This window comes from Bos taurus, chromosome 2 (assembly GCF_002263795.3).
Source record: "Bos taurus isolate L1 Dominette 01449 registration number 42190680 breed Hereford chromosome 2, ARS-UCD2.0, whole genome shotgun sequence".
Lineage (NCBI taxonomy): Eukaryota > Metazoa > Chordata > Mammalia > Artiodactyla > Bovidae > Bos > Bos taurus.
The window spans coordinates 901,809-925,762 of record NC_037329.1 but is presented as its reverse complement, the minus strand read 5'-3'; the positions used below and the strand labels follow the sequence as shown (position 1 = coordinate 925,762).

The following is a 23,954-nucleotide window of genomic DNA, read 5'->3' as shown; positions in this document are numbered from 1 at the left end:
GTTGTTAGGTTAGAGCCTTTCTTGGGAATGTTCCCATTTCTGCATTTGTAGTTAGGTGTGTATTCTCTGGGTTTTTTTTTTTTTTTTTCTTCTGGGTATGTTGCCTTCTGAGATTCCAAAAGCCCCCACACACCTGTCTGTGAGAGGGTTTCCTACTGTGTGGAAACTTCAGGACTCCCTCCCCAGGACAGGTCTCTGTCCCTAACTCTTTTGTATCTCTTTTTGTCTTTTGTATTTTGTCCTACCTCCTTTTCGAAGAGATTGGGCTGCCTTTCTGGGTGCCTGGTGTCCTCTGCCAGTGTTCAGATGTTGTTTGGTGGAAGTTGCTCAGCATTCAGATGATCATTTGATGAATTTGTGGGGGAGAAAGTGGTCTCCCTATCCTATTCCTCCACCATCTTGAAGTATCTCCTTTTAGTTTTAATTAATTTTATTAATTGAGATCTTTAGTGTAATGGTTTATCTTATGTATCAACTTTGCCAAGCCATGTTGTCTAGATATTTGTTTGATTAAATATTATTCTGGATGTTTCTATGAAAGTGAATTTTGAATGAAATTCACATGTAAATCCATGGACTTTGAGTAAAGCAAATTACACTTCATAATGGGGGTGGGCCTCATCCAGTCACGTGAAGAGTCTGAGTAGAGAAAAGACTAACTGTCTTCCAGCAAGAAGAAATTTTCCGTCCAGATTGCCTTTGGACTCAAAACTGTAACATCAACTGTTCCTTGGTCCCCACCTTTCTTGCTTTCTTTGCAGTTTTTGGAGTTGAATTTCCACCATTGTGGAAGCCAATTCCTTAAAATAAATCAGTCTCCCCCTGCCACCAACACACGTATAATCACCGCCCCCACCCCCCCCCCCAGCCCATTCCTTTTCCGTTTTTGTGGAGAATTTTCAGTGATAAATTTAGATTGTTGTTCAGTCACTAAGTCATGTATGACTTTGCAACCCATGGACAACAGGCTTCTCTGTCCTCTGCTTTCTCCTGGACTTTGCTTAATTCATGTCCACTGAGTTGGTGATGCCGTTTAACCATCTCATTCTCTGTTGCCCCCTTCTCCTCCTGCCCTAGATCTTTCCCAGCATCAGATTCTTTTCCAGTGCATCGGCTCTTCCCATCACATGGCCAAAGTATTGGAGCTTCAGCAGAAGTTCTTCCAGTGAATATTCAGGTTAATTTCCTTTAGGATTGATTGGTTTGATCTCCTTGCTGACCAAGGAACTCTCAAGAGTCTTCTCCAGCTCTACAGTTCAAAAATATCAATTCTTCCATGCTCAGCCTTCTTCATGGTCCAACTCTCACATCATTACACGACTAATGGAAAAACCATAGCTTTGACTGTATGGACCATTGTTGGCAACACACTGTCTAGGTTTGTCATAGCTTACAGGGAGCAAGCATCTTTGAATTTCATGGCTGCAGTCATCATCTGCAGTGATTTTGGAGCCCAAGAAAATAAAATCTCACTGTTTCCATTTTTCTTCCATCTATTTGCTGTGAAGTGATGTGCCCAGATGTCATGATCTTAGTTGTTTGAATGTTGAGTTTTAAGCCAGCTTTTTCCACTCTGCTCTTTCACCCTCAAGAGGCTCTTTAGTTTCTCTTCACTTTCAGCCATTAGAGTGGTATCATCTGCGTATCAAGGTTGTTGATATTTCTCCTGGCGTTTTCATTTTTGGCTGCAAAGAACATAATCAGTTGGATTTCGATGTTGACTATCTGGTGATGTCCATATGTAGAGTAGTCTCTTAGAGTGTTGGAATAGGGTGTTTGCTGTGATCGGCGTGTTCTCTTGACAAAACTGTTAGCCTTTGCCCTGCTTCAATTTATCCTCTGAGGCCAACCTTGCCTGTTATTCTGGGTATCTCTTGACTTCCTGCTTTTGCATTCCAATCCCCTATGATGAAATGGACATCTTTTTTTGGTGTTAGTTTTAGAAGGTGTTGTGGGTTTTCGTAAGACTGCTCAACTTTGCCTTCTTCGGCATCAGTGTTTGGGGAGTAGACTTGCATTACTGTCATGTTGGATGGTTTGCCTTGGAAATGAACCAAGATCATTCTGTCATTGTTGAGATTGCACCCAAATACTGCATTTTGGACTCTCTTTATTGACTGTGAGGGCTACTCCATTTCTTCTAAGGGATTCTTGCCCACTGTATTAGATATAATGGCCATCTCAGTTAAATTCTCCCATTCCTGTCCAGTTTAGTTCACTGATTCGTAAGGTGTTAATGTTCAACCTTTCCATCTCCTGCTTGACCACTTCCAAGTTCCTATGCAATATTTTTCTTTCTTTTTTTTTAAATTTTATTTTTAAACTTTACATAATTGTATTAGTTTTGCCAAATATCAAAATGAATCCGCCCCTATGCAATATTGTTCTTTACAGCATCAGACTTTACTTTCACCTCCAGTCACCTCTACAGATGAGCATTGTTCCACTGAGGCCCCGCCGTTTCATTCTTTCTGGAGCTATTAGTAAGTGCCATCTGTTCTTCCCAGTAGTGTATTGGACATCTTCCATCCTAGGGGGTCATCTTTCGTAGTATATTAGACATCTTCCCACCCGGGGGGCTCATCTTTTGGCGTCATATCTTTTTGCCTTTTCATATTCTCCGTGGAGTTCTCCAGGCAAGAATACTAGAGTCGGTTGCCATTTCTTCCTCCAGTGGACCATGTTTTGTCAGAACCCTTCACTATGACCCATCTGTCTTGGGTGACCTGGCATGGTTTTGGTCATAGATTTCGTTGTGTTATGCAAGCTCCTTTGCAACAACAAGGCTGTGATCCATGAAGGGGAATGTTCTTAGATACCTGTAGTTCTTTTTTTTTTATTTACAGTCTATTTTTTTTTTAATTGAGAAGTCTGTATTAGTGAACAAGCTTTCTTCAAGGTAGTGATTAAAGTGAAAATAAAACACAGTTGAACTTACGTTGCGCAGTAGAATGCAGGAGTCTCTGGTGGCCCTGGGCCGTTTTAGGAGTGCTGCTCCAGCTGTGGTCCTGCCTGTGTGGGGAGAACTGCACAAAGGGGTTGCCTGTACCTCTAGCCTTCTGCTTACTCTGGACCTCAAGCACAGCGACTAAGCAAGAACAACTCCTCTTTCTGTAGGTCCTATACCTAGCACCTTCTGACAGTGCTTTGAGAGGAAATCTCATTGGGTGGTTGTGAAAAATCTTCTTACTGTACTAGAACAGGAGAGTGTTAAAGTCTTCTAGTCCTCATTTCATCTCCTGAAATCTGCTCTTCCCCTTCAGGGTGTTACCCTGGAACGTTAGGAAGATCAACTCCCCGACTCCTGTATCCCCATCTTTCCATTATCTGTGGTGTGTGTGTGTTCCATAATAGTTTATGTTCTGTTTGTTTGCTCTCTGTAAACTTTTGAGCCCTGTGTTAATGGAAAGAAGAAATGACATACTTAACCTTTTGTCTCAGAGCTTGTTGTGGAGCTCTTCTTGGTTGTTTTTGTATCCTCAAGTGACTGCCTCCTGCGTTTGCTATTGTAAACGTTCTTGTTTATGCTCCTGAGAGTAAAACTTGAGTTGTGTTTAGTGATGCTTCTTGTCTGCTTCCTGGTGATGAAAGATTATATTGCTGATGTTATCTTAGCATTTTGTGTTTTTATTTGTAATATTTACAATGAGATTTGCATCAGAGGTTGACAGACTTACTCTAAACGGCCAGGGGACCCACTTTTGGGACCCTGCAGTTGTGCCAAAGCAGCCATACACAAAACTTCACGTTGAAATGTAAAGTTTTTATAATGTTTTCATTAGAAAATATTCTTTTGATTACTTTCCAGCCATTTAAGATGTGAAATCTTTTCTTAGCTTTCAGACCGTACATGAGCCAGCTTCAGGCTGGAGTTTGCCCCCAGCCTTGTAGGCAGACCCTATGGGCGTGTAGGGCCCAGCAGTTACAGCCTACACTGCGTTCTAGCCCAAGCTCTTTGCCTGAACTGTACTGTGAGGTGCAGTATCTTTTGCATCTGTGAACAGGAGACAGAAGCCTGCCTGCTGGAAGAATTTTTTGTAAGGATTAAAAAGAATAATGCTCTGCTGTATGGCCAGGTACTTTGTATTGTACACTTCAGCTTATTTTCACTTTTCTTGTGCTGTTTCATTTTTGTCCCCCTTCTTCAGACCTGCTTTTTTGAAATGTGATCTGTCTTGGTGAATATTCAATGTATACTTTAAAAAGAAGGCATGTTCTACTCTTATTGGATAGCTTGTTGTATAAAGTGTTGATCACATCTGTTTGGTTTATGCTTATGATTTTTAATTCTGGTTTATGCTTATGATTTTCAGTTCCTTATCAGTGCTGGTTTTCTCTCTGCTTGTTTTGTTACTGACAGGGTAGTATTGGTGTCTCTAACATAATTGTGGATTTGTCCATTTTTCCTTTTAGTTGTTGTTTTGTATGTTTTGGGGCTTTATTTTGACTTCATACACATGTAAGGTTGTTATGTTTTCTTTGGTGAATTTACTGCTTTATTATTATGTTATATTCTGCTTTATCTCCAGTAATTTTCTTTTCTCTGGCATCCGTTTTATATGATATTAAAATAGTCATTTCAACTTTCTTTTGATTAGTATTGTTTGGTATATATATATTTTCCATTTATTTACTTCTAATCTCCTTATATTTTTATATTCCAAGTGAGTTTTGTAGAGATTGCATGTAGTTGGGTCATTTTTAGAAAATCCATTGTGACAGTCCATCTTTTGTGTTCAGATCATTTATAGTATAATTCATGATATGTTTAGATTTTAAGACTTCTCGTCTTACTATTTGTTTTCTGTTTCTGCTCTGTTTTCTGTTTCTCTCACCTACCTTTTTTGGATATTGGAACATTGTTTTTAAGTTGTTGCTGCTGCTCAGTCCTGTCTGACTCTTTGCGACCCCATAGACTGCAGCACACCAGGGTTCCCTGTCCTTCACCACCTCCTGGAGCTTGCTCAAACTCATGTCCATTGAGTGAATGATACCATCCAACCATCTCTTCCTCTGTTGTCCCCTTCTCCCTTCAATCTTTCCCAGCATTAGGGTCTTTTCTAATGAGTCAGCTCTTTGCATCAGGTGGCCAAAGTATTGGAGCTTCAGCATTAGTATCAGTCCTTTCAATGCCTATTCAGGATTGATTTCCTTTAGGATTGACAGGTTTGATCTCCTTGCAGTCGAGGGGAGTCTTCTCCAACACGACAATTCAAAAGCATCAATTCTTAGGCTCTCAGCCTTCTTTATGGTCCAGCTCTGACGTCCATACATGACTACTGGAAACATAATAGCTTTGACTGTATGGACCTTTTTGGCAAAGTAACGTCTGTGCTTTTTAATTTGCTGTCTAGGTTTGTTATAGCTTTCCTTCCACGGAAGAAGCAGCTTTAATTTCATGGCTGCAGTCACTGTCAGCAGTGATTTTGGAGCCCAAGAAAATAGTCTATCACTGTTTCCATTTTTTCCCCATTTATTTGCCATGAAATGATGAGACTGGATGCCATGATCTTAGTTTTTTGAATGTTGAATTTTAAGTCAGCTTTTTCGCTCTGCTCTTTCACCTCATTAAGAGGCTCTTTAGTTACATTACAAAAATAATCTATGTTTTGTTGGATTTATTTTTTATTCCCTTTTTTCTTTATGGGCCACGTTGTATGGCTTGCAGGATCTCATTTCCCAACCAGGGACTGAACCCAAACCCTTGATGGTGAGAGTGCAGAGTCCCAACCACTGGACTGCCAGGGAATCCTTGATATTTCTGTAAATAAAAGAGGTACCGTTAACCATAGCTATGGCATGACGTTGAGGGAATGGGACATAAGTAGTATAATGTGACAAGGGCTTTTTCTTTGGCCTCAGGGGCAGAACGTTGAGTTAATTATACTTGTCAGTTCCTGACACACTATTTCCAAATCGATATTTTTAAGTGTTTTTCTGTCTAATGAATTTGTTTTTGTGTTTTTATTTTATTTTATTTTTTTGTGTGTTTTTATTTTAAATACACTGGTATTTAAAACATACTCGTGTACAGTGTTCACACATTATGCTATGTCTGAGGTGCGTTAGATTGCTGTGAGCCTTTGTCTCCATGTCTCCCGTCACAGGCCTGTCCCAGAGCTCTGTGGGCATGTGCCTGGAGGCGACTGCTGGACCTCCCGTGCCCTAGATTGCTCTTCAGGTGGGCTGTGGGCGCGACTCCTCCACAGCTGCGTCTGAAGATTTGTGCCTGCAGCTCCACATTTCTCCTGACACTTGGCATTATTTAGTTATTGAACTAAATAATAATAGCCCTCATCATCGAGGGCTTAATCCCTGGCCTCTGTTGTTCTAGGCCCTTGGGAAACAGAGCAAAACCAGATGGAAAAGGAATAAAAGGTCTGCCTTGGAGCTTTTATTTTAGCTTTCTAACAGTTGTGAGTTTGCTGAGTGTAAAGTACTGTTTCATTGTTTTAATTTATACTTTTTCTAAGTATGAATTTAGTATCTTTTCATAGCATTAGCTTTTTGGGGTTGCTTCTGTTGGACATTTGATATTTTTCTTATAGAATGTCGGAGTTTCTTTTATACCTTGTTGGTTTTAGATACTCTTTACTATCTGTGATATGATACTTTTTTCACAGATGTAGATGTAATAGTGGATGCTAAATAACAACACAGGTTTGAACTATGCAGGTCCACATATGAGCAGATTTTTTTTCAGTAGTAAGTACTATGGTACTGCATGATCGGTGGTTTGAATTGCTGGATATGGAAGAACTGTGGATTTTTGACTGCACATGTTCAAGAGTCAACTGTCTATTTCTAATTACTATTTAGGAAATAGTTTCTATTATTTAGAAAATAGTTCATTTAGTAGCGGTCTTCTAGGATAGGATACATTCACACTTCAAGGTGAATATTAGTTCTCTCTTAACTTGCTAAGTAAGGAGTTTCATAACAATTTTTCTTAGGCCAACTAGTCAGTGGCCTAAAGTTGTGGTACTCAGTTTACTTCGTATTGCAGCATTGCTGAATTACTATTTCAGTTGGTAGTGGCCCTGTGTAACATTGGTTCTCAGTTGGTGTGGGGTAGGGCAGTGTATAGAGTTGAAGATGATTTTTGAATCATATTCCCATTCCATGTCCTCCCTTACTGTGGACACACTGCAATTGGAAATCACTGGATAAAAACAATTAATGTTAATATCAAAGACTTAAGATTTTTAGTTGAGAAATATAGTAGGAAATCGATAGTATGTTTTGGAAGACATACGTCAAAGAACAGTTTGAATGATATTTTGATTTTTCAAATGAAAAGAGTCACTGGGCCATTCATTACTTCTTAAATCACACTGTATATTATGTTGATGAGTCATGTAATTTTTTCTTCCCAATTGTCAAATGGTCAGCTAATGATGTGTGTTGCAACTTAACTTTTCCATTTTTTGGGTGAAAATTTGCAAAGAGACTGGCAAGTGTTATGTTACATTTTAAAAAGCAATTTATATACTTAAATTTATAAAAAATTTTCCAGATGATGGTGTTGATACTCAGATTGGAACAAAGAAAGAAGATCTGAATGACAAAGAGAAAAAAGAAGAGGAAGAAACTCCTGCACCTGCATATAGGGCCAAGTCAATCCTAGAGAGCTGGGTATGGGGTAAGCAACCAGGTATGAAGATCTACTCAAATTCTAGTTCTTTGAAATGAATGGCTTGGCATTCATTTTCTAGATAAAGTAGATGGACTTTATTTTTGTCATGGGATTTTTAAAAATTAAACTTAAATTTTTATATTTTAGTAGTGCGCTCAGTCACTTGGTTGTATCTGACTCTTTGCCACTGTATGGACTGTAGCCCACCAGGCTCCTCTGTCCATGGGATTTTCCTGGAAAGAGTACTGGAGTGGGTTTGCATTTCCTCCTCCAAGTTTATATTTTAGTAGACTGTGCATAGCATACATTTTACCATTTCAGTCAGTTTTAAGCGTACCGTTTAGTGACATTAAATACATTCACGCTGTTGTATACCATCCATTTCCAGAGCCTCTTTATCTTCCGAAACGGAAACTTCCCTTCCTTGCCTTGGAAATCACTTTCTGTCTTTAGGATTTTGACTAGTCTAGTTACCTCATTTAAGATGGTTGCCATCCAGCCATCTCATCCTCTGTCGGCCTCTTCTGCTGCTTTCAATCCTTCCCGGCATCAGGGTCTTTTCCAGTGAATCAGCTGTTTGTATCAGAGGGCCAAAGTATTGGAGTTTCAGCTTCAGCATCTGTCCTTCCAGTGAATATTCAGGGTTGATTTCCTTTTGAATTGACTGGTTTGATCTCCTAACTGTCCAAGGTTAATACATGATATTTGTTTTTCTCTTTCTGACTTAACTTCACTCTGTATAATAGGCTCTAGGTTCATCCACCTCAGTTCACCCGAGTCACATTTGTTCCTTTTTATGGCTGAGTGATATTCCTTTGTATATATGTACTGTTGCCCATATATACTTCTTTATCCATTCATCTGTCAGTGGACATCTAGGTTGCTTCCATGTCCTGGCCATTGTAAGTAGTGTTGCGACAAACATTGGGGCGCATGTGTCTTTTAGAATTGTGGTTTTCTCTGCCCATTTTTAAATTGAATTGGTTTGTTGTTTTAATGTTGAGTGAGATTTTGTACGTTAATCCTTATTGGATATATTGTTTATAAATATCATCTATTCAGTGGGCAGCTTTATCATTTTGTTGATAGTTTTCTTCACTGTGCAAAAGCTTTTTAGTTTGATGAGGTCCCATTAGTTTATTTTTGCTTTTGTGTCCCTTGCCTGAGGAAACATATCCAGAAAGATATTGCTAGGACCAGTGTCAAAGCGCATATTGCCTAGTTTTTCTAGAAGTTTCATGGTTTCAGGTCTTTCATATAAGTCTTATAGTTTAAAATCAGGGAGCATGATACCTCTAGCTTTGTTCTATCTCAAAAATATTTTAAATATTTGAGATTTTTTGTTTATGTTTCTGTACAAATTTTAGGATTATTTGTTCTAGTTCTTTAAAAAATGTCATTGAAATTTTGATAGGAATTGCATTGAATCTGTAGATGGGTGGTATGGTCATTTAAGTAATATTAATTCTTTCATTATATGAGCACAGTATGTCTTACATTGTCAGGTTCCTTTATCAGTGTCTTACAGTTTTTTAACTACAGTTCTTTTACCTCCTTAGATTTATTCCTAGCTATTTTATTCTTTTTGATGCAGTTGTCATTAGGACCCTTTTTCCTGATTTCTCATTCTGATAGTTCATTGTGAATAGAAATGCAACAGGTTTGTGTTTATTAATTTTGTATCCTAAAACTTTACCAAATTCATTGACGAGTTCTGATAATTCTTTTGAGTGTCTTCAGGATTTTATGTCATGACATTACAAGCAGTGACGGTTTTACTTATTCCTTTACAGTTTAGATTACTTTTTCTTCTTTGCTGTGGCTAGAACTTCAAATACAGTGTTGAAAAAATGTTGTGAGAGTGGGTATCCTTGTACCTTACATTAGAGGAAATGTTTCAGCTTTTCAGCATTGAGTATGGTGGTGCTGCTGCTGCTGCTAAGTCGCTTCAGTCGTGTCCAACTCTGTGCGACCCAATGGATGGCAGCCCACCAGGTTCCCCCGTCCCTGGGATTCTCCAGGCAAGAACACTGGAGTGGGTTGCCATTTCCTTCTCCAGTGCGTGAAAGTGAAAAGTGAAAGTGAAGTCGCTCAGTCGTATCAGACTGTTCGCGACCCCAAGGACTGCAGCCTACCAGGCTCCTCTGTCCATGGGATTTTCCAGGCAAGAGTACTGGAGTGGGGTGCCATTGCCTTCTCCGGAGTATGGTGTTAGCTCTGGGCTTATCATATATAGCCTTTATTACATTGACGTATGTTCCCTCTTTACCCACTATATTGAGAGTATTTATGATAAATGTGTATTGAGTTATGGCAAATGCTTTTTCTGCATCTATTGAGGTGATTATATGATATTTATCCTTCAGTTTGTTACTATTGTATAGCACATTGATTGATTTGTGGATGTTGATCTATTTTTGTATCCGTGGAAAGCGTCTGCCTGGAATTCAGGAGACCCGGGTTCGATCCCTGGGTCGGGAAGATCCCCTGGAGAAGGAAATGGCAACCCACTCCAGTACTCTTGTCTGGAGAATCCCATGGAGAGAGGAGCCTGGTAGGCTACAGTCCATGGGGTCGCAAAGAGTCGGACACGACTGAGCGACTTCACTCACTCATGATTCTTTTAATGTATTGTTGATTTTTTTGATGAATATTTTGTTGAATATTTTTGCATTTGTGAACATCAGGGTAATTGTGCTGAAATTTTCTTTTCTGGTGGTTGTCCTGTCTGTTTTTGGTATCAGGGTAATCCTGGTCTTATAAAATGAGTTTGGAAGTATTCCGTCCTTTTTTTTTCGTTTTTTCCTTTATCCTTGGAAGAATTTGAGAAGAATTAGAATTAATTCTTCTTTGAAGGTTTTGCATAATTCCCCAGTGAAGTCCTTTGGTCCTGGAGTTTGTTTGTTGGGAGGTTTTTGATGAATAATTCAGTCTCCTTAACAGGTTATTGGTCTGGTCATATTTTCTATTTCTTAATGATTCAGTCTTGAAATTTTATATGTTTCTAGGAATTTATTTCATCTAGTCTTCAGTTGGTGTATAGTTGTATTTCTCTGGTGCCAGTTGTAACAGTTCCTTTTATATTTATGATTTTATTTATTTGGGCCCTCTCTGTTTCTTGGTGATTCTAGCTAACAGTTTGTCAGTTTTATCTTTTCAAAAAACAGCTGTTGGTTTTATTGATCTTTTATATCATCTTTTTATTCTCTTTGAATTGTTCCCACTCTTATCTTTATTGTTTCCTTCCATCTGATAACTTCGGGCTTCATTTGTTCTTTCTTTTCATTTCTTTTTTTTTTTTTTTTTTTTGAGTTTATTGAGGTGTTTACTTAGGTTATTTAGTTTCTTGTTTGAGATTTTTCTTTTTTTCTTTTTCTTTTTTTGGGGTAGACGTTTATCTTTCTGAATTTCCCTGTTAGAACTGCTCTTGCTGTATCTGGTAAGTTTGGTAGGTTGCAGTTCTGTTTTTCTTTGTCTGAAGGTATTTTTAAAAATTTCTCTTTTGATTTCTTCACTGACCCATTATTCTTCAGTGGCATGTTGTTGTATCTCCATGTGTTGTGAATTTTCCAGTTTTCTTTTTGTAATTGATTTCCAATTTCATAACTTAATAGTTTGGAAAGATTCTTGATGTGATTTCAGTCTAATGAAGTTTATTGTGGCCTAATATGTTTTTTGTTATGGAGAATGTTTCATGTGCGCTTGAGAAGAACGTGTATTCTGTTACTTTTGGATGGAATGAACTGTATATTAACTGTTAAGGCCGTCAGGTCTTACGTTGTCATTTAAGTCTGATGTTATTTTACTGATTTTTCTGTCTGAATGATTTATCTGTTGATGTAAGTGAGTCCTGTACTATTATTGTATAGCAATTGATTTCTCTTTTTAGGTCTGTTAAGATTTGCTTTGTATATGGTTATGCCTATGTTAGATGTATAACTATTTTACAAATGTTAGTCCTTTTGTTAGACTCACCTCTTTATCATTACGTAATGCTCTTCTTTGTCTCCTGTTACAGTTCTGTTTTAAAATTTATTTATCTAATCTAAGTGTAGGTACCCCAGGTTTCTTTAGGTTTTCATTTGCATGGAGTATCTTTTTCCATCCCTTCATTTTCAGTCTGTGTGTTGTCCTTGTCTGAAGATAGTCTTTTGTAGGTAGAATATAGGTGACTCTTACTTATTTATTTTAAAAAACTTTATTTTGTATTGGGGTATAGCTGATTAACAGTGTTGTGACAGTTTCAGGTGACTAGCAAAGAGGCTCAGTCATGCATGCACGTGTATGCATTCTCCTCAGACTCACTTCCTATCTGGGCTGCTACATAACATCGAGTAGGTCCCGTGTGACATACCTACAGTAGGTCCTTGTGGGTTATCCATTGTAAGTATAGCAGTGTGCCCATGTCCATCTCAGACTCCCTGGACTTGCTAGATTTCAGTGTCTGCTTCCTCCCCGTTTGGCAGGTTTGTACCTGTGTTACATTGCATCGCTTCTCTGCGCCTTTCTCCGCTTCTTCTCCTTCTGGGGCCCTGCAAATGTTAGCTGCTTGATGTTGTGTCATGTATCCCTTAAGCTGTTTCTGCATTTTTTTCATTCTTTTTTCTTTTTGTTGCTCTGATTAGGTGAATTACCCTGTCTTTGAGTTCACTGAGCCTTTCTGCTGCTTCATGTAATGTGCTGGTGAATCCTTCTAGCATAGTTCAGCGCGGTTTTATTTTTTGCAGTGTATTTTTGGTCTTGATTCAGATTGGGCAACTTCCAGCTTTTAATTTTTTTTTTCCATTCTACTGTTGAGCCTTTTCACTGAACTTTTTATTTTGGTTCCAAAATTTCCATTTGGTTCTTTTTTTTTTTTTTTTTTTTTAAAGACATCTTTTTTGACTTAGGTTTTCTATTTTCTCACGTTTCAAGTGTGTTTTTGGTTTTGAGGCATTTTTAATCTGTGGCTTCTTTAAAATCTTTTTCAGAGTATTCTAATGTCTCTGTCATCTTGGTTTTTCCATCTGTTGATTGTCTTTTGAAAATTAATTTTGAGATCTTCCTGGTTCGTGATGTGGTGAGTAACTTTCTGTTGAAACACAGGCATCTTCATGTTATATCCTGAGACTATTACACTGGCTTTCTGTGACACCATTCTGACAGAGCAAGAAGGTGCTGTACTTTGTTAATGTCAGGAGGGGATTGGAGTTCTGCTGGCTCCCCACATGGTCTCATGATTTATTTCTGTGTGTGTATGTAAACACTCACCAACTTGTTTCAAAGTATCCTGCAAAAACTGACTGATTTCTTGGCATTAGGAGTTGGACAGGGCAAGCAGATGTAGAACAGTCAGGAAGGAGAGCAGGCAGATGCTCAAGAGCATATGTGCTTTCTCTAAGTTTCACAGTTATCTCTGGATTTTGTAGCTAAGCAGATGAGAGACTTTATCATTGCATGGTAGAGAATGCAATGACTGTTCTGGAAGGTGCCATTTGTTAGACCTGATCTCTGGAAGAAATTCTGATGAGCTGTCCTTGGCAATGCCATTTCAGTGACGTCTCCTGTGTGTCTACAGGGAATCAGGCATCTCTCGGTGGGCCAACAGTGATTCTGCAAGGATGCCTGTGAAGGCTAGGGATAGTACCTCACATACAAACCTTTCTACTTCATCTTGAGCCTAATGTGGAGTTTAAAAGATATATATGTTTTTTAAAGTATTTTTCATCTAGATTTTGTAATGATGGGCTGTTTTAGCTAGTGGAACTTTCCATACTTGGAATCCAGCCTCTGGTGTCTGAATGTGTGTCTCTGTGCCATAATGCCTGTGCTTGGTGAGAGAAGCTTTGTCCTGGTGGCCTCCCTAAAGAGAGGTGAGGTGTGTCCATCTGATGCCTTCTGTGATCTCCTTTCTCATGGGAAAAGCATGTTGAGGTCATGGGTAGCTGAGAAGTAGGTATCTTCCATATAGGGACATTCACTAGGTATGTGGCTGTTGTCTCTTGGGATATAAAGCTATCAGGGTGTTGATTGATTTAGCCTCATAACTAATCAGCATTAGCGATAGAACAAAAAGAACAGGACACCCCTGCTCTGGTCACCACTGGGTACTGTACTGTTATAAGGGATTGGTGGAAGGTAACTTATATTTCAACTTTAGACAGCTTTATGATTAATTGCTAGATGAGACTCCTTTTAATTATTTTCATTCATGTAACTTTCTTCTAGGTACCTAAAAAAAGTCCTAAACTGTGGAAAATTTCAAACATACATGGTAGAAGGAGTAGTGTAATGAAATACCCGTTATCCGTAGCACATTCTGACTAGTTAATTTCATCTTCCTCTGAAACATTCCAGTAAATGTATCAACTTTCATGAGTATTGTATGCTGGGCAATTTATTGAAGCATTATTTTCATTATGAATTTGTTTTCATAACATAAAAATACTGAATATGGTTTTTCTTTCTGTCTAGGAAATGTATTGCTAATAAGTATTGACTTCATAGTGTTGTGTTAAAAACTTTTTTAACCTTATACCATGTTTACAGAAGGACAGAATGCCACACTCATTTGGGTGACATTGGGCAGGTACTCTGAGCTGAGTTGCCTCTTCCATAGAATGCCCTCCCAGTACTGCCTCTCTATGGGGCCTGTGAGGATTACCTAATGTGTGTTAAGTGCTCAAAATCATTTGTGGCACATATTAAGCACTCAAGTGTTACCTATTATTATTACCTATCAACCTTAAAACAAACTGTGCCCATGATATTCAGAGGTTGGATATTCTATGTTGTTTTCTAGATGTGAATGAATTGAAGGAGTGTCTTTCTGTGTTGGTTAAAGAGCAGCAAGCTCTGGCCATCCAGTCAGCGACCACCACCCTTTCAGCTCTGAGACTCAAGCAGAGGCTCATTGTTTTGGAACGATATTTCATTGCCTTGAATAGAACCGTTTTCCAGGAGAATGTCAAAGTTAAGTGGAAAAGCAGCAACATTTCTTTGCCTCCTGTGGACAAAAAAAGGTAATAATATAATTAAGAAAGTATCCTGATAACAGCTAAATGTAAAACTCAGGCTGGTTTGTTTAATAAGGAAAGTTTAATTAAGACTTACAATGTAGTCTGCTTTTTCCTTTTTTTGAAATTTTATTCTTGGTTTCCCTTTTTGTATGTTTTATATAATTTGGAGAATGGCTTTCCCAGTTTGCTTATGAAGTATCAGGCCATGCTGTAACCTGTCCCATTAAAGACACTTTTCTGTCAGTAGCAGTAAAAACCGGTCAGAAGTTTAGATCAGCATGTCAAGATTTGATAATCTGATCTGAACATTATGTTCTTTTTGTTTAATTTTGGTATTGGATAGGAAATTATCATATTGCAGTAGTGCTTAACTAGTTTAGATGCTTCATTTTTTTTTCTTCTTAATGTGATTTACTCATTCTTTAATTAAAGAGGTGCTTTTATGAACTCACTTGTGGTTGTAAGAAATGATACAGGGATTCCTTATACCCTTTGGCCGGGTTCTCCAGGGTTAGCCACTTGGAAACTGTAACGCAAAATCACAGTTAGCATGTTGACGTTGGTACATTTTACCTGTGTCACTCATATTTCCTGTTTTAGGTGCTCTCAGTCCTGTGTGTATGTTTTTCCAGGTGATTTTATCACAGGTGTAGGTTTCTGTCAGAACTGCCCCAGTCAGGGGACCCTTTTTTATAGCTGTAACTATTAACCTGTTTTCCATGTCTATTATGTAACTTTATGAGGTTGGCTTTTTCGCTCAGTATTATTCCTTTGAGGTTCTTCCAGGTATATGCATGTGTCATTACTGTTGAACAGGATTCCATGTATAGGTGTACCATATTTTTTTAACCACTCACCTTTTGAAGGTATCTCAGTTGTTTATAATTTTTGAGTATTTTGAATAAAGTTGCTGTGAATATTTTCTACAGGTTTTTCTGTGAACATAATTTTCAGTTTCTCTGGAATGAATAACTTAGAGTGCAATTGCTGGGTCTTAAGTTTGGGTTTGTAAGGCATTTTCATACTATGTCCAGAATAACTGTACAATTTTACATTCTCATCAGCCAAGTATGAGTGGTGGTTTTTTCCTATCCTTGTCAGCTTTTGGTATTGTCACTTATTTACTGTAGCCATTTTGTTAGATGTATTGTGTTATCTCCTAAATATTTATAGATTTCCTAATTTCTCAACCTATTTGGATAGTAGTGAGTTTTTACCTTTTTCACAGAACTAGCTCTGGGTTAAATAGTTGATCAGTGTAGATGGGAGTGTGTCCAAACTGTTTCTGTTTCTGTTTGCTTAAATATCTATAAAATAGAGAGCCACTTGTTGAAGATTTAGCAGTTCTTGCACCATGCCAGTTTAGGACTACTGGGCTCTTTTTCCGTGGATAAGGTCACGATTGGCTCAGGAGAGCCCTAGACTCATGTTTCTCCTGGAATGTGTTTCTTAAAGGGTTCCCTGTGTGGGGTGCTCCTCCCACTTCATCTGAATTGACTTTCTCTGTGTATTTATTGTTTTAAAGACCACATGTCTTATTATACATCTTTATCCTTTAAGGTTATAATTCTTATTCGGTATAAATCTCCTTATTCCTGTCTTGCAGGCGCCCAGTTGCCTCGTAGGAGGCAGCCACTAACTGCAGTTGTTTGTGTTTCCTCAGAGCTCCCCAGGCACATGTTGTGTTCTCTTCAGGATTTACCAACTTGTGCCTACCAGCCGTCTCTGTTGGGTCCTCACATTCTTCACTGCTAATTTGACTTGATTGTGTCTTGAGGAGATCATTCCATATCTTGCCCATTTTTAATAGCATTTCTAACTGATTATGAAAGGGAATAAAATATATGGTACAAAAACCATGGTAGTATAAAGTTGAAAATAAAATTGCTGTTTATGATTAAGTTTATATTGTACACACTTTTTTGTATTCTAGTTTTTTTTTTCAAGGATGATTTTTATGGTTTGTATGACTTCTTAATAGATGTACAACGAAACCATGTCTTGTTACATTAACATATGTAAGTAATAAAAAGCTTAAAAAGACATCCGAGAATGATAAGCACTAAATTCAGGAGAGGGTAACCTCTCAGGAGGCGGGATGAAGGAGAAGAGCATGAGTATGGGGCCTGCAGACCCAGTGGTCACATTTACCCAGGCAGGGAGAGAGCCAAAGCAGACTCCTGGCCTGGATGCGTTGTCTTCTGTGTGCTCCTCACCTGTCGCCTGCCTTTTCTTTATTGCATGAGGTTATTCCCCCCTTTTATGTACTTACTGTTTATCCAGCTAATAATACTAGTTCCTTGAGATTATTTTTGTGTTTTTGCAAGTCATTTAAAATTCTTTGTAAATATCTTTCTTTTGCTCAAAGAGAAAGCTTTTCCTTTACAAAGGACATTTGGTAAAAGTTTTTAAAGTGTCAAACTAAAAGTTGTTTGTGATCTTCTATCTAAAGAAACCCACTGATCACGTTTTGGAACAAATCCTTTTGTACTGCATGCTTTATTTTAGCATTTGCACATGCCTCTTGACTGACAGTTCCCACTCTCCCCCACCCCATGTGTGTTGTTTGCAGTTCCCGGCCTGCAGGCAAAGGCGTGGAAGGTCTGGCAAGAGTCGGGTCCAGGGCAGCTCTCTCCTTCGCCTTTGCATTTCTGCGCAGGGCCTGGCGCTCAGGTATGTGCCCAGCATGTTCTCTTTTCCTGCCACGTCAGAAGATGTGGATTCTTGGCTCACTTCTGCCAACACATATCCCTAGGATGGTCTATGTGCTCTCTATGCCTCATTTTCCTTGTTGGTAAAATGAGAGACTTCATAGTCAGTTTGATTTTTAGGCCTAAAAATGTGTGTATGCACACACACATTCCAGGTAAACCACTGCAGTGCCTCAGTACTGATATGTTTTCTAGGACAACCAGAAAGTAGAGTTGCCCATATAAGAGTCATAAAATAAAGAATTGACTTTGGAGCAACTGTTAACTTTTAATCTCTGAGTTCTTGGGGTTTCTAATTGAGAGGAAAGTGGGAAATACAAAATGTGCCAGTGTCATTCTCTCACTCTGGGACTAGAAAACCCACCTGGGAGAGTGGGGAGTGCTCAGTGTGTGTGCTGCTGGGGGACGGACGGCCTCATCTGCCATATGTGTGTGTGTGTGTGTGTGTGTGTGCCCAGGAGAGGACGCGGACCTCTGCAGTGAGCTGTTGCAGGAGTCTCTGGATGCTCTGAGAGCGCTGCCTGAGGCCTCCCTTTTTGATGAGAGCACGGTATCCTCTGTGTGGCTGGAGGTGGTAGAAAGAGCAACCCGGTTCCTCAGGTCCGTCGTGACTGGGTGAGTTGTTCCTTTTCATGTCTTACTGTGTGAATGGTTCCAGCCCGCTTCAGAGTCTTGTCTCTTCTTCTGTTTAGAGATAAGAAACTTAGTAGATTGATTCCTGGCATGTTTCCTGCATACCGTCAGCCCTGTGATTCCAGATCTTTGGTTCTCAGCTTTTCAAATGTTTGACTTTCGATATTGTGATTACACCTAGTAGGCTGTCATACTCAATGGAGTGGAAAATGAATCATGCTTTTGTTACTTATTTTTTTCAGAAATTTTATGATTTGGATATCAGTATTTCCTAAAGTGTTTGAGCACCTGTTATGCATCTCTCAGTGAATGCAGGTGCCACCATTCTGAGTGGTGGGTATTGTCCTAATAGACGATGTGGGACTAAACAACTGATTCAGAACGAAATGTTTAAACCTACAGCAGGTCTTCTCAGTGTGAAAAGATATGAATGTAAATCATTTTTCTTTAAGGAAAGCCATGAACTCTGGTCTTAGGTGCTCTGCATGTTTGTTAATAGTTTTTAAGTTTAAGGAAAATGTGTATACTCAATACAAAATTAAACAGCAGAGACAGGGGAAGAGAGTTTATTCTCATTCTCTTCACCTGCTGTGTCCCTTGCAGCAAGGAAGACACCCGTGGTCTCCATGCCAGTGTGCTGTGGGTTTAGCTATTCAGAGTTTCTGATGTCATTGCCATGGAGTTTAGGATTGGGAGGCCCTGAAAATAGGCTTGGGCGATTCCCTGGTGGCTCAGACGGTAAAGCAATGCAGGAGACCCGGGTTCGATCCCTGAGTTGGGAAGATCCCTTGGAGAAGGAAATGGCAACCCACTCCAGTACTCTTGCCTAGAAAATTCCATGGATGGAGGAGCCTGGTGGCCTACAGTCCATGGGGTCACAAAGAGTCAGACATGACTGAGTGACTTCATGAGTGATGTTGGAAGATCCTCCCTCCCTCATCTTGGGTTAAGAAGACTTATTTATTTTTGGAGAACAAGGAAAAGTTAAAATTATTTCTTTGGTCAGAAATAAAAGTAAACTGACATTTTGCCTGTAGGTTTTCAGATGGTTTTATAAATGGATTCTTCTCCACTTTTGTAGATGAATGTTGATACTATAATAGCCTTACATGTCACTGAAACTGGAAACATGTCTAAACAAACATTTTTCTCCTCATGATTTGAATAATGATATAAGTAGTTTTATGCTGTAGCAACTTGGAATGTCTTATAATGTAATCATCTTATAGTGTCTGAATCAATACTTATAATAAAATCTTGTCTTATAAGTTAATTGTATCCTTAGAGTATCTGATTAAATTTGAGTAAGCAAGTCTCAGAAACTTGATTCTAAATACTAAAAACACTTCTTCATGGGAGAGGGAGTATAATTAGTTTAACATTAATAGCATGCCTATTGTAAGCATGTTCTCTTTAAGCTCTGTTATCACTTTGTCCCTGCATCCTCCGCTGTCATTTCAGGGATGTTCATGGAACGCCTGGAACCAAAGGGCCAGGAAGCATCCCCCTGCAGGACCAGCACCTGGCCCTGGCCATCCTGCTAGAACTGGCTGTGCAGAGAGGCGCGCTGAGGTGAGGCGTGCCACAGACTGGACGTGTGGTTGGGAAACGCCTCTGTATTGAGCAGCTGTTGCATTTCCTTGAACTATTTGTGATTGCAGCAAACGTGTGAGGATCTGTGATCAAAGAGCCATGTCCCAGGACCCTTCTTTCAGATCTGGCTGCACTTTTAAGTTTTCCTTTTTATGATCAACTTTCTAGTAGTCTAGAAACTGTTTTTTTCCCTTTGTCTCTCTCTCTTAATTTTCTTCAAATTGTTATTTTTATTCCATTAATTTAAGGTCCTAGAAATTCCCTGTAGAAAGTGCTGTTTGAACTTCCTAACTGGTTTTGTATTTCTTATCCACAGAAGATGGATGTCTTGTGCTAAATTATTTGTTTAGCGATTTTACTGCCTAGATTTGTTTTCATTTTTCATGGCCTTGTTTTAGTTACCTTTCATATTTAAAGTATTTCTTCAATTTTATTTAGCTATCTACTTTTATTTTTTATAGACTGTGGCCAAAAAAATTAATCTGTCTTTACTAGAGCATGAGGATATTTTCTCTTCCAGTCAGATGTTATCTGCTGTCCTGCTGCTGCTGCACCTGTGGGATAGTGGGACACGGGAGACTGACAATGAGCGGTCTGCCCAGGGCACCAGTGCCCCTCTCCTTCCGCTGCTGCGGAGATTCCGGAGCATCGTCTGCAGCAAAGACGGCCCCTGTGCCGAGGTGGACACTCACGTAGGTATCATCATGAGACGTGGCACCTAAATAGCTGTCTTCATTTTGCTTATCCTAAAGGATTTAACCTTTTATGAACAAGCCCAGAGCACATATCTGTGATAGTAGTTGCTTCTTGGCGGGGGTGTGTTTTTGGCAGTTACAACAGTGAGTCAGGTGTGGGATAGGTATGGGAGGTCATGGTTGGGTCACAGTTGATGCAGCAGAAGTTGACATGGTCACATTTGGATTCTTTGCAGCAACTAAGGAGGGATCAGAGCCAGCTGTGTTTCGTAGATGTTGTTCTGGATTGTGTATTAGGAGCACGCTTCTTGACATAATCAGTTTGTGCTTTTAGAGAGATCTGTCTGCGGCTGCCTTGTTGGCCACGGAGTTTTCTTCCTGCTGCATGAGTCATTGAGCCCTTTGTGTTTGTATGTTTAGTGCTTGTGTGTTCCCAGCAACCACTTGTGTTGTGCTTTGGCTGTGATGGGGCTGTGGAACGTGTAAAGAAGGCATGCTCACCTCCATGTGGGAGCAAGGTAATAGTAGCGGAATAAAGATGTATTAAAAATCCTGATGCTATTTCAGGAAAACGTGTGAGAGTCAAGTGTGTTCTGATGGTACTTGCAGCAAGCCATGGGCAGTGGGGCAGGGAGTCTAGGCTCAGCTAGAGTGGGAAGGAGCAACAATGCCTCACTCTGTCTGTTGAGAGCAGTTACTGTGGATTGGTTTTGACCCTCCCAGGGGCACTAGGCAAATCTTCTCTTCCTCCTCTGTCTTGCTTCACGTGCCATTTACGGACCACACCTCCTTTAGCCTGCATCTGCTACGTTGGCAGCAAGGAGCCAGGTCTGAAATACACATTTTTAGAAGAATGTTCGAAAAACAGCATTGAAAATAGTGACTCAATCTGTTGGCCCTTCCTGAGCGTGGAGCTCTGTGCAGAAAATGTTACCTCAGCCATCACTGTGTTCAGTCCTAGGAAACAGGCTGGTGGCAGAGCAGGCCTGCCTAGTTCCAAACCCCTGGGACTGCTGCTTTTGAAAGGCACAAGTTTGAGTTTGCAGGTCTTTTCTGGAAAAACTTAGCAGTTCTGATATGAAGTTCCAGCCTAGTTATTCTATTACTTTACAGTCTTTGATGATAATAAGGCTGTTCTGGTATTAGCAGAATTAGAATTATTAATGTACAAACAAAATTGTTACTTTTCTGATGAGTGGGCAAGCTTTAGATTAAAATAATGGTTATTGTTCTGTTTTCAAAGCCAAGTTGAGGTACAGTGCTTTTGTTCCCAAGTAGATAGCTCTGCATTCTTCTGAAGGTCCTTGGGATGGTGAACCTGAGGAAGATGGGGCAGTGTCCCTGACCTGTGTGGAGTTGGCACACAGCTGATGGGTGTGTGGATGTATGGGCACCTCCGTGTGCAGTGAGTGTGTAGATCTCAGTGCATCAGCAGTACTTCTTATGTGACAGCCAAAGAGAGGGAGGTTTACAGGTCATGTCTGACTGTGGGTATCAAAATATAAAGAGCGGTGAAAGACTACTTGTGTTACTTTAATTTTCTCCCATTTCTGAAGCTGTTTTTTTTACTTTTCTTCTTTAGCTTCTCTCTGGCCCTCTGAGCCCCAATGAGAGTTTCCTGAGGTACCTTACTCTTCCACAAGACAATGAGCTTGCTATAGACTTGCGACAGACTGCAGTTGTTGTCATGGCACACTTAGATCGCCTGGCCACCCCGTGTATGCCGCCTCTCTGTAGCTCTCCAACATCTCATAAGGTAAGTGGGATAGCAAGGTTTATTCTTTCTGTATTTGTTCCTAGAGTCTCATTCTGTGCCTGTGTGGAGACTCACTTTCTCTGGGGTTGGGCTGAAGTTTGCTTTCAGCTTCCGAACGTGTACACTTGGAGGTGTTAGTCACTAGCTGTCACTGTGAGCAGACTGATACACAGAGGTTCAGGACCCATCCCAGGTTCCAGATTCAGCAGGTATGTCCCCAGAGAGGTCTCCTGTGTTCACATAGCCGCATGCTGTGCTGTCTTCCTTAGCAGGAACATAGTGGTGTGTCCGACACTAATCTACACGTGTGAGGATCTGCTGATACAGGCTCACCGAGAACCTCATACAGTCACACCCAATCATTGCAGTGTTGTCCCATCATATGGATGAGAAGGCTGCATTTGGAGTGAACTTCGCAAAGGTCACACAAAGAATCCTGATTTTAATCCAGAGTTTTTAAACTTTGTTCTTGATAGTATAAGTACTTAAAATTAATTTTTATTGGAGTGTAGTTGATTTGAAATATGTTAGTTTCTCCTATGCAGCAAAATGCAGATTTTTCTGACTTTTAATTTTGGGGGAAAGGTGGGGACTGCATCATGAGGTTTGTAGGATCTTAGTTCCCAGACCAGGTATTGAATCTGGATCACTGGCAGTGAGAATGTAGAGTCTTGTTCACTGGACTACCAGGGAATTCAGTCTAACTTTCAATTTGAAGAGTATTTATTTTATTTTACAGTAATTTATGTTTTCCAAATAATACATTTACATGGTTCAAAAGTAAAAGCTAAATGCGAGGGTGCATTGACACGTCCTGTCTCTCTGCCTGGTCTCACCCAGTTTTCCACCTGCTGCTTCTCACTTTGTGGGTCTTCATGTGCCCTCTCAGTGTTCTCTCAGTGGTAGTATGTTATAGCCCTTCTGTAGCTTGTCTTTTCATTAATCAGGATACTCTATATGAGTGAAGAGCTTCTCGCTTTATTTTAAAAAACGGCTTAGTGGTCCACGTGTGAATGTGTCATGATTTTTTAAAATCAGTTTCCTGTTGGTGAACACTCGTGTTGCTAGAAGTTTGCTGTGTAGGTGGTATTGCGATGGCTACCCTCGTACCTTTGTTCTTCTCTGTGTGTACACGACCTTTGTTCTTCTCTGTGTGTACACGCAGGTGCACACGTGTGCAGCTGTGATGTACCTGGTGTGGAGGACATGGGAGCTGGTTATCCCCCAGTTGCTGTCATGCGGCTTGACTCCTTTAACCCCACTAACAGCAGGGATGCTTACCTGCAGGCGTGCAGACCTCTGGGTCCCTACCTGTTACGGCAGAGTGGTAACCTATGTTCTGAGCATTTGAAAATATATTTAAGATCTACTTGTTCTACTTTTTAATGTGCTCTGTTAAATGAAATGCTCTGGAAAAGTAACCTGTCCATTTACTTATCTTACCTGCTAACGGAGGCTGTATGGGGTGTTCTGAGTTATTTTAATGTTTTGAATCAGCTTCCTTCTTTACTTGCTTTATTTTTATCTTATTATATCTGTTTGTTACTCCTTTTATGAATTATTCTTAATTTTTTTCTAAGAAGGAAATTTTCTTGGTGATATGAAGAAAATATTTACTTACTTCATTATTTGACAGGGATCATTACAAGAAGTCATAGGATGGGGGTTAATAGGATGGAAGTACTATGCCAATGTGATCGGTCCCATTCAGTGTGAAGGCCTTGCCAACCTGGGGGTCACGCAGATTGCCTGTGCAGAGAAGCGCTTCCTGATCTTGTCGAGGAATGGCCGTGTATACACGCAAGCCTACAACAGTGACACACTTGTAGGTCCTGGGGTGGGTTGGTGGAGGGGGCTCTCTGCTATGTATGCTACATATCTTGTCTTTTTTTATGTCGGTTGATTTCTGAAGATTTATAAGCAGCAGCTCAT

General features: G+C 39.8%; 1 protein-coding gene across 6 annotated transcripts in view; it reads left to right on the top strand.

Moving 5' to 3' along the window:
- HERC2 (HECT and RLD domain containing E3 ubiquitin protein ligase 2) overlaps positions 1-23,954 on the top strand; it is a 233,164-nt gene that overhangs the window by 27,168 nt on the left and 182,042 nt on the right. For 5 of the 6 annotated variants that reach the window (NM_001206081.2, XM_010801779.4, XM_015474311.3 and 2 more), the window contains 8 exons: positions 7,517-7,654; positions 14,418-14,637; positions 17,207-17,307; positions 17,804-17,960; positions 19,440-19,550; positions 20,092-20,263; positions 21,849-22,022; positions 23,659-23,847. In NM_001206081.2, the coding sequence (NP_001193010.1) occupies positions 7,517-7,654; positions 14,418-14,637; positions 17,207-17,307; positions 17,804-17,960; positions 19,440-19,550; positions 20,092-20,263; positions 21,849-22,022; positions 23,659-23,847 (1,262 nt within the window). The remainder of the gene's footprint in view (positions 1-7,516; positions 7,655-14,417; positions 14,638-17,206; positions 17,308-17,803; positions 17,961-19,439; positions 19,551-20,091; positions 20,264-21,848; positions 22,023-23,658; positions 23,848-23,954) is intronic. The other variant, XM_059875434.1, reaches the window with a different exon arrangement.